We start from the raw sequence: 9,612 nt of genomic DNA, 5'->3' as shown, positions 1-9,612 counted from the left end.
ACTGCACCCCTCCCGACTGGCACCAAAGCCCGTGCTCCCCATAGTCTTCCCCAGAGCAACCCACCATCTATCCAGTCACCACACGACAGTAACGTGACCAAAGATGCTGGGGGAGGGGAGCACATGACAGCTGTTGGGACATGGTTTCTGATGGTAGAATTCTCTAAGCCCAATGGAAGTTTCTCCCCAACTCCTGGAAGACCTACGTTAGCACAGCGAACAGCAGGGAATGATGGAGCTGGGGTAACAGCACCCGCAAGGGAGGAGGAGGAGGGCACGAATCCGCAGCACGTGGACCGTGCTCCAGGCACGCGTCATTTGCACCCCACAATTACTGTTGGGTGCGCTCCCATGTGAGAAAACTGCAGCTCCGAAGGTCAGGTTACGTGGCCCGAGGCTGGCAGGCAGCACGTGGCCTCCCTGGTGCAGGCCGAGAACCCCAAGCACCCCAAGCCCCCTTCTCCCCACCCCTCCTCAGATAACGGCACGGACACTCCTGCTCTTTGCAAACCCCGGAGTCCACCTCTTCTCCCCACTCCCCCACCAGGGTCTGCTACCCCCACCTCCCGGCTCCGTCAGAAGCGTCCACGCAGCTGGGAGAACACAGTGGGAAGGGGACGGAGGAAATGGGAAGAGCTCCTCCAGAGGCAGACAGCTGCCCCGGAGTCGGGTCTCCAGGCTGAAGCCCCCGCCTCTGCCCTACTGCCCCTCTCCGTCCCCAGACGGGCCTCAGACACGGGCTCCACGGACCTCCCCTGCCCACAGCACGCGGCCAGGGCGCAGGGCGCAGGGCCATAACTGCACACATCAAGGGCGGGATTGCTGCCTGCTCACATTCAGCCGCATCCCCCAAGGGGGCAGAGAGGCAGCCCAGAAGGCCATGCTCCCACCCCCTGGGGGTTCCGTCACCCCTTGGCCAGGTGGGGATGCTCGGGCAGGGGAAGAGCAACAGGTGCTTGTTTAGTGAATGAACAAACGAACGCACGCTCTCCAGGATACAAAGCTCCAGAAAGTTCCTCCTGTTACTCTCCTACTTCTCTATCGTTAAAAAAAAGAAAAGAAAAAAACATTAACTCTTCCTTTTATGCCTGCGTCCAGGCTCCAGTGTCCCAAGGAAAGAGCCGATCCAGGGTCCTACCCGGGTGCAATGACTGATGACGGGATTTCAACCCCCGTCTTGCCCTGGGGGCACCCATGAGGGTGGAAGGGAGCCCACACAGTTACGAGCCAGCCCTGCCCATCCGCCTCCCAGATCTCTGCCTCTAGAACCACCTGGAAGCCAAGAGGGCTAGAACCAGTCTAGACAACACGCAGTCTGTTGGCCCCAGGAAAGGAAAGACACTGTGGGTCACCGCGGGAGCCTCACTCGAGAGAGCCAAGCCAGAGGCCAAGTCCCAAGAGGTTAACAGCCATGGACCCACCAGCAACCGGCCCCAGGGAGCACGGTGAAGCCGCGTCCCCTCCGCCCCCGCCAGCCCAGACGGGAAGCAGGGACAGGAGAGGCCCGGGCAAGGCCAGCAGTGCCACGGGCCTGGGCAGCAGCTGTGCGGATTTCCGGAAGCCCGGGCAGAGAAGCGCCTGTGATTCCTAGTCCCCCTCTTAAAATATAAAGCCTCAATTATCTTTGAGCAGCTTGCTTTACACATGAATTGACACATTTATTTTACAATAAATAACTGAAAGTTATCTGTGTTTCCTTTACTGTTAATCTACACAGAGAAATAATAAACAGGGCTTGTCTACAGAAACGCAAGTAGTGCAAGTCCTCAGAATTCAATTAAGCTAAAATAATTAATGCTCCTACCATATTAAATTACTCTATACATTTGAGCCACTGAAGTTTTATTCTTTAATCTTTTCCTTTTTATTAAATAAAAAAAAGAGGAAGAAGAAGAAGAAGAAAAAGAAAAGTTGGTGCCCAAGTGAGGAGGGGGAAAAAGGGAAGAGAGAGACTGGAAAGAAAGTGCGATGACGGCACGGAGACTGTTTTGTGCCTTTGATTAGAATAACATTTTAAATGCTTTGAACAAACATATCTCTTTAGACTTCTAAGGGATTATTTTACATATTTCTTCAAGAATGAAGAAATCCATTCGTCCTGTTGCTGAACAGAAAAGGCCAAGAATATCTTTCGTCACACATAAAATAAAAATACTGTAGGCCGCTGCAGTATTAGAGCCCGAGAAAAGGGATGCAGGGGGGGGATGAGGACAAAGCCGCCTTGCAGATTAACTTTGCCTTTTATGAAATCACATTTAGTCGCTTTCTTAAACAAACCTACCCACAGTGATCGGCAGCCTCTCGCTGGGAAATACCTTCAATGTAAAAGGAGGGCTTGGATGGTTTTCGGTAAAAGCAAAACGCCTTTCCATTGAGACAGAAGTAGGGACCAGAGTCTTATGGGCAGAAGCCCCCCACCCCCCACCCTCGCCAGAAAGGTCTGTGGACACTGACACCGGGTGTTTATTCTACTCCAGGAAACTCTCCCCTCAGTGTCAAAGAAAAGAAAGCCACGGGGACCCCCCACAGCACCAACCTAAGGGACCCAGCACCCTTCTCGACTAAGGAAGACAGCACTACTCAGCACCGCGGGGCACTCTGAGAAACCGGGGTCAACATGACCATGGCCCTGACCATGTTGGACTTTCTCCTCAAAGCCCCTGGCAATTTGACAGCGTGTGAGATGTCACTGCAAGACTCCCACCGGAAGGTGAGGCCCACAGGCCAGTATGATTCGATGGGGCCTCCCCAGCACCTCGCATGTGCCAGTGGGAGTCTGCACACCACCACAGCCTCTTCACAAGACAGATCTCATTCATCCCATTTTACAGATGGGCACACCGAGGCCCAACCTCTCCGAGCTGCCACGCAGCTCGCTGGCTGCATTATGCTGACTGCCTCCTGGGGGATGGGGCCTCTGCTCCATCTCACCTGCCGGAAGCAGGTGCCCTGGGCCCCCAGCAGGCCCGCCCTCCAAGGAGGAGCACCCAGAGCCTCAGTCCCTCCAGCACCTGCTTCCACACTGAAAACACGGCCGGCACTCCTCGCACCCCGCGGCCCCAGAGGGGACCCCTGATAGGAAAGTTCCACTAGCAAAGCATTTACGGAGCCCCTGCTCATTCAAGCCTCACACCAGGCCGACCAGTATTCCCATTCGCTGTTGACAGATGAGAAAACTGAGGCCTGGACCCAGGAAGCAGCAGGTCCAGTGTCAACCGGCAGGATTTGAACCCTCTTCCGCATGCACTCTGATGCCATCTTCCTGTAGGTTCTAGGGAACACGGGCCACCAAGGCCCTCTTCCTTTGCTGGGCCTCCGAGGCTCGGAAGTGGGAACCAGAAGCAAACACTGTGGCCTGCACAGAGCAGGGGCTGCCCGGAGGAGGCTCTAGGGCGGCACGGCCACAGCCCGGCGGGACCTGGTGCCAACTCACCGTGGCCAACAGACCTGACTGGAGGACGAGACCTGACACCGGCTGTCCGGCTGGTCATGACAAAGGGCATGTCCAGCCTCCGGAGCCGGGTGCCATACCCCAGCACGTCCCCACGAGCCCTTCCTTACACCTACCGGAAGGATCAGACAACATCAGAAGGGGCCTCTGAGATCACCTCTGGTTACACATGGGAATCTGAGGCCAGAGAGATGAAGAGGAGGAAATGAGGCCTCCTGTTCCAAAGTGCTTACCGGGCCCTCCTCTTGGGCCACATCTTCACACACACTTCACACACACTTCACAGCAACCCTATGGAGACAGATTTCATTAGCTCCATTTCACAGATGGGAAAACTGATTTGTCCAAGCTATGAAGAACAGAGTCCAATCCAGGACTGGTTGGCTGACAGCCAGAGACTAAGCCAAGAACACCAGCAAACCGAGGGCCATGCAGCTTTCCGAATTTCTGTTCTGTACCCCTGGCCACCTACACCCACAACAGAGTCTCACTACCAAAAGCAAAGCAACCCTCAGCCAGCTGTGCCTCTCTGAGCCCCAGGTCTGTCTCGTCCTGAGGGTCACCTGGACGGTGGCCCCTCAGAAAGGGCGAGCCCCAGCTGGCGGTCCTATCCCCGTAGGCCCCAGACCCTCCCAGCAGACACCGGGCCGGGCAAGGTGGGGAGGCGGGTGTGGGACCCAGGAGATGGCTTCGGCAGCGTCCTGGCTGGTACGACATTCCATACCTGCCATGTTCTCCTGCTTGGGGCAGATGCCTTTCGTGGGTGAGAGCAGGTGGTCATCTTCGTCGGGCGTGACCTGGATCCCGATCTCCACCGGCTCGGACACTTTCCTGAGCTCGGAGCGCGAGGAGGGCGGCGGGCTGCCCTTGTCCAGGCCTTTGTCGTAGCAAGCACCCAGGCTGCCGCCACACTGTTTCTTCTTGTGCTCTATAAAAACCAGGATGTCCCCCAGGGGGAAGTTCATCTGACACTGTCCGCAGGTGAGCAGGTCAGGGTCGGGGCCACCCACCATCAGCCCCAGGCTGCTGGGCTCCTCTATCTCCAGACCCTCGTCTTCTTCGAGGATGGCGGCCTCCACATGGTCAGCCTCTGCTGGAAGAGAGAGAGGAGAAGGGGGCAGAGAAGACAGAGATGGGCTTAGGCAATCACAGGCTCCCCTCGGCCATTCCAACCCTTCCCCAGCAGGAGGAAGATGCTAGAGGTCAGCAAGCCCCCGCATGGCCCCTGGAAGTCACGGATGGGCAAAGTGAGGCTCCAGGAGCAACTTCGCAGCTCCTGTCTGTGGCTTAATGCACTGCTGAACTGACTGCTTTGTAGTTTATTTGCTGTCAATTCCCCCCCAACACCCTCCCCCCACGAAACAGCATGTAAACACACACACGTGCACACGCACAGAACGCCCATCCCGCTTTCACAAGCGGGTCCTGAGCCCGGTGCTTCGAGCTAGAGATGTGTCTCTCCCACTTTACATCCTCTGAGAATCACCCGGGGAGCTCCAAACCGCCCCCCACTCCGTGCTCTGCCGGCACCTCAGACCAGTTACAGGGAGATCCGAACACCAGATTGTCTCTTTGTTTTTTAAGACTCCCCAGGTGATGCCAGGGGGCAGCCAAGGCTGTGAGCCAGCGCCGGTTGCCCCCTGTTTGGGCTGGATCTGCCGCCCTCCCCCTTCCCTTCCACCTTTCATTCCCGTCCTCCCCATTCATGGAAGCCCTGCTAGTCTCCATCTACCTCAGACCTGGCCGCACCCCAGACAAGAAAGCAGCACCCTAGACAGGCATCAGGCAGCCAGCCCTTGGGAGAGAAAGGAGCCCACATGCTCAGAAAGCAACAAGTGAGTGTTGGTTCAAAAAGAAATCGTGAAGGAAAGCACAATGCCGGGAAGGGAGAGTGCTCGCTGAAGAGGGAGCTGTCTTTCCTGCCAACCCCGGGCTCCTGCCCTGGTCGGACTTCCATCACTTTGTAGATTTCCCAACACTCGTCAGCTCCCCCACTGTCTGTTTGTTTGTTGGTTTTATTTTCACTCCCAGAGAAAGGGGGAAAAAAACTGTTCAGACTCCAAAAGCATTTCTTGGCCGATGAGAAGCCACACTTTGAATGGGCTGCACATTTTCACGTTTCTTTAGCAGTCGATATATTTCCTTTTTTTTTTTTTTTTGGTAGGGGACATAGGACCCAAATATTTTGAAGCCAATAAATGCCTCAAAAAGCAGCAACCCCCAGGGGGAAAGCTGGAGGGCTCGGCAGCCAAAAGTGTCATAAATAAGGGAAGTGGACACTCAGGGTCTGAGCACACTTGGGTTAGAATTTTTCCAGAGCCAATAACTTGGGCGTAAAGATGGCACCAGTGTTAGGGTCCTCAGAAGAGCCAAGAGGCATCCAGAGGCCTGCGACCCGAGGAGGCAGGTAGACGTTAAGTTGTACGGTATTTAAGTGAGGGACGATGAAAACCACAGAGGAACAGGGAGAAGGAACAGAAGGGAGGAAAGCACATTCCGTGGCCGTGAAGTTACTGACGGGCCAGAGCCAAAGAACAGATAATTTAAGGAAAAAATTCTGTGGCATCTTCCATCCTACATATAAATCACTGTTCTGGATTTTCTAAACACAGCTTCTTCAGGGCCTGGGAGAGTCCATGTGCGATGCTGAATGTAGCATGGACCGTACATGCAAACAGCACGTTTGCACCCCACGTGGACAGGTGGGCACATACATAGGTGTTGCTGGGAAGGGAAGTTACAATTTGAGATCCTGCCTGTGGTTACAAAAAAGCAGACAGAGACCTCCATGAATTATATATAGACATGCATTAGACCCATGGCACTACAAAAATACCCTGAAGGTGAAGAATTCCTAAATCTGTTGCCTGCATATCTCTAACACAAAGAACCTATAAGGTAAGAAAAACAGTTTTCACCAAGGCAGCCCCGGGAACCATTAATTACACTCTTACTGAAAAAAAAAAAAAAAAAAAAAAAAAAGGGGGGGTGGGGGCCAGGGTAACTCAGTCAGTTAAGCGTCAGACTTCGGCTCAGGTTGTGATCTCACGGTTTATGGGTTCGAGCCCTGCGTCAGGTTCTGTGCTGACAGCTCAGAGCCTGGAGCATGTTTCGGATTCTGTGCCTCCCTCTCTCTCTGACCCTCCCCTGCTCACTGTCTCTCTCTCTCTCAGAAAGAAAAAACAATTAAAATTTAAAAATGTAAAAAATTAAAAAAATTTAAAAAAAGAATCAGGAATTTGGTTAAAAAAAGAGCTGGAAGACAATACACAATTAATTTACCAATTTATTTTATGAAAAGATGCTCTGGTATGGTTAAAATGTAATCACAACCCTCACACCGAACGGTGGTTGTAGGGGGACCAGATTCCTGCAAACGGTTTGTCAGAATGTAAAAGGTAATTATTCGGTGCTTCTTTTCCCTTTAATGATCTAACATTGAGCAATACTGTTTATATTGAAAAGCTCGCACCTTTAATTACCAATTACATATACATAATTTCAGAGCCAAAGGAGAGGGCTGTGAAAACAGTTCTTTAGAAATATAAGGATGTATTGTGCGCCATTTCTAGAGAGGGAGCTCTAATAAATGGGAGGAGGATGTCAAAATATTGTTTTGTTAAAAAAAAAAAAAAAAAAAAAAAAAAGGACAAAATGAAACAGCATTCAGACGGAGCAGGGGTGAGCTTGCTGGTGGGAAGGGTAGCAAGCCACTGGTGAGCAGGCCTGGCACACATCACAGTCACTGTCCCTTCCAACGTGACCATCCTCGCTGAGGACTAGGGGCGGGGGCGGGGGGGGGTGTCTGCCGCTCAATAATTTAATCTTTCTTTTCCTTGTTCTGTTTTGTTTTGCTTTTCATTAACTTTTTCAGCCCTGTCTGTCTGCTCCCCTGGGAAGAGCTCTAGAAAGCTCCAACACCTCCTCTCTGCTCCCAGGGTTTAAGCTACATTAATTTCAATTCGTCCTTCTAATTCAAAAGAAACACCGGCTACTTTGAAAATGAGCAAAGGTCATGTACGCCTGTTCATGAGCTCTCTCTCCGGACCCTTGGTACCAGCAGTTCTCTCTCTCTCTCTTTTTTTTTTTTCTGGTAACATCTGGTATTCTTTCCTTTATTTGGCTCTCTCTGCCTTTTCACTTTCCTCATGCAGCAGGCCTTGTGAACCCCCTTCACTGAGTTTGAAAGTATATCCAACACTGTTCACTGAGCTGCGGTCCCCACTCTGGGCCCCGCCCCCTCCCCCCAGCCCCCTCTGTGGCCAGGCCTCCCGGGCAGCCAGCCCCCGCGGGGTGTCCTGCAGACAGCTCTGAACCCGGACCTCCCAGCGCCCAGCGCCCAGCTCGCCTGCCCCCGAGGGAGGGCCAGGGGCAAGAGAAACAAACAGACAAATCTTCCCTCCCACTGTCAGTGTTGAAAGTAAAACACGAAGATGACAGCTCCAAGAATGGGGTTTCCTCTCTCCACCCCTGGGCTGTGGGGCCCTGGGCTTCGCCCGCAGCCTGAGATACTTCCCAGGAAGGTGGCAACAACACCCCCCCCAAAGTTCAGGCAGCAGAGTCAGCATGAAGCCCTCAACTGTCACGCTTTGGGACGCAGGGGGCGGACCAAGACAGCTTGCTCAGCCTGGAGGCTCATGTCACGGCCCTCGGAGACACCTCCAAAGTCGGGCTGTGGCTTCATTTGGGCTGTGGCTTCATTTCCGCCGGCAGGCGGATACCAGGCCGGGTGTGTGAGGCGCGTGTGCGCGCGCGTGCGTCCCTTCTGAGAACTGTCCTGACGCCGGCAGAAATAAAAGGAGAAGAAGCCACTCGCCACGCTGAGGGAAGGGCCCGGGGAGACAAGCCTGACGCTCCTGGAACCCTCCTTTCCCTGTCCCGTGGGCAGCCAGGGCCTCCGGGCCCCACACAGCTCAGAGACACCAGGCCCCGGCTGGAGGAGCCAGAGCTGCCCAGACTGTCACCCAGAGAGAAGAAAGCACCGGGAAAGGAGAAAAGAAAAGACACGTAACAAAACCAGCTTTTTGAATTCCCAAGACCCAACAGGCCAGCCCCTCAGGCTGCCTCGTCCTGCAAACTCAGGCCCTTGAAGAAAGAAGGCAGAGATGAGGTCTTCCCTCCGACATGACTTCTGCTTTCGTGAAAACCTCCCCAAGTGTCAGGCGGCTCGGAAAATATTGCTGCTCTCGCCGTTATGAGCCGAATGAAGGACAGGGATTGCTAAAATGTTTGACTCATTAAGAGGAAAAACGAGTGGATGCGGCGGGCCTCTGGTTCAAATGTCAGCTATCACACTGGGGTCAGTTCTGAAACACGAAATCCTAAAGCTCGTGGACAGACATATATTTTCTCCCTCAAACACACACACACAGAGTTAATTTTCTTTTACAACAAAACCACATTTTATTTACAAGACTAGACCACCTCCCAGCTGATAAACGCATTTAGAAGCAATGAAATCAGGGTTCACAAATAGTAGTGGATATTTGTTAAGTAGATGGGGGAAGCGCCTGATCTTAAGACGAACCCCCTCACGCCTTAGCTCGGCTGGGAAGGAATTTGGGGCAGAAGACAGAAATGGAAAGACCTCATTAAGGCGGACGGCCAAGCAGCCAGCAGCCCGCCCCCCCACCCCCTCAGCCGCTGCTAAGGGTTAGCAGGGCCTTACCTGGCCAGTGATTTCCCCCACACGCAGGGCTTCAAGGGCCCCACCCGCCCTGGTCCATCTGTAACAACTGGCCATGCACCTGCCCTTTGGGGGAATTCCAGCCGGGGGGCCCACCGTCCGCTGTCCCAAAAGCACAGTGCGCCTGCCTTGCTTCACTCAGGGCACACAGGCCCATGCTGCCCCTGCACCGATTCAAATCCAAATCTCTAACGGCTAAGCCCCAGTCCAAGAGAAACCTACAAGAATTATTGTGTCGGTGATGGGGGCGTGGGGAGGAGAAGGATGTGGGGGGAGTGGTGCCAGGCTCTAAAAATCGTGTGCCACCAACGTCACAGCCACCGTCGTGATGTATACGCGTGTTTACAAGAAACGTTCGGCATCCGTCCGCCGGCGCCCGGCGTCCGACTGGAGGCCTTACACCTGCTTCCTACGAAGACAGAAGCCCTTGCCGGCGAGCCCACGCGCACCAATAATCTGCGAAGGGATCTTTTCA

General features: G+C 53.8%; 1 protein-coding gene across 1 annotated transcript in view; it reads right to left on the bottom strand.

The window, feature by feature from the left end:
* BCL11B (BCL11 transcription factor B) overlaps nt 1-9,309 on the bottom strand; it is a 109,425-nt gene extending 100,116 nt beyond the window's left edge. The window contains exons 1-2 of the mRNA XM_077780828.1: nt 9,120-9,309; nt 4,176-4,544 (exon numbers count right to left, since the gene is read on the bottom strand). Of these exons, the coding sequence (XP_077636954.1) occupies nt 4,176-4,464 (289 nt within the window). The 5' untranslated portion in view covers nt 4,465-4,544; nt 9,120-9,309. The remainder of the gene's footprint in view (nt 1-4,175; nt 4,545-9,119) is intronic.
* Between the last annotated feature and the right edge of the window lie 303 nt (nt 9,310-9,612).

This window comes from Crocuta crocuta, unplaced genomic scaffold (genome assembly GCF_008692635.1).
Source record: "Crocuta crocuta isolate KB4526 unplaced genomic scaffold, BGI_CrCroc_1.0 scaffold299, whole genome shotgun sequence".
Taxonomy (NCBI): domain Eukaryota; kingdom Metazoa; phylum Chordata; class Mammalia; order Carnivora; family Hyaenidae; genus Crocuta; species Crocuta crocuta.
This window is presented reverse-complemented; position numbering and strand designations above follow the sequence as displayed.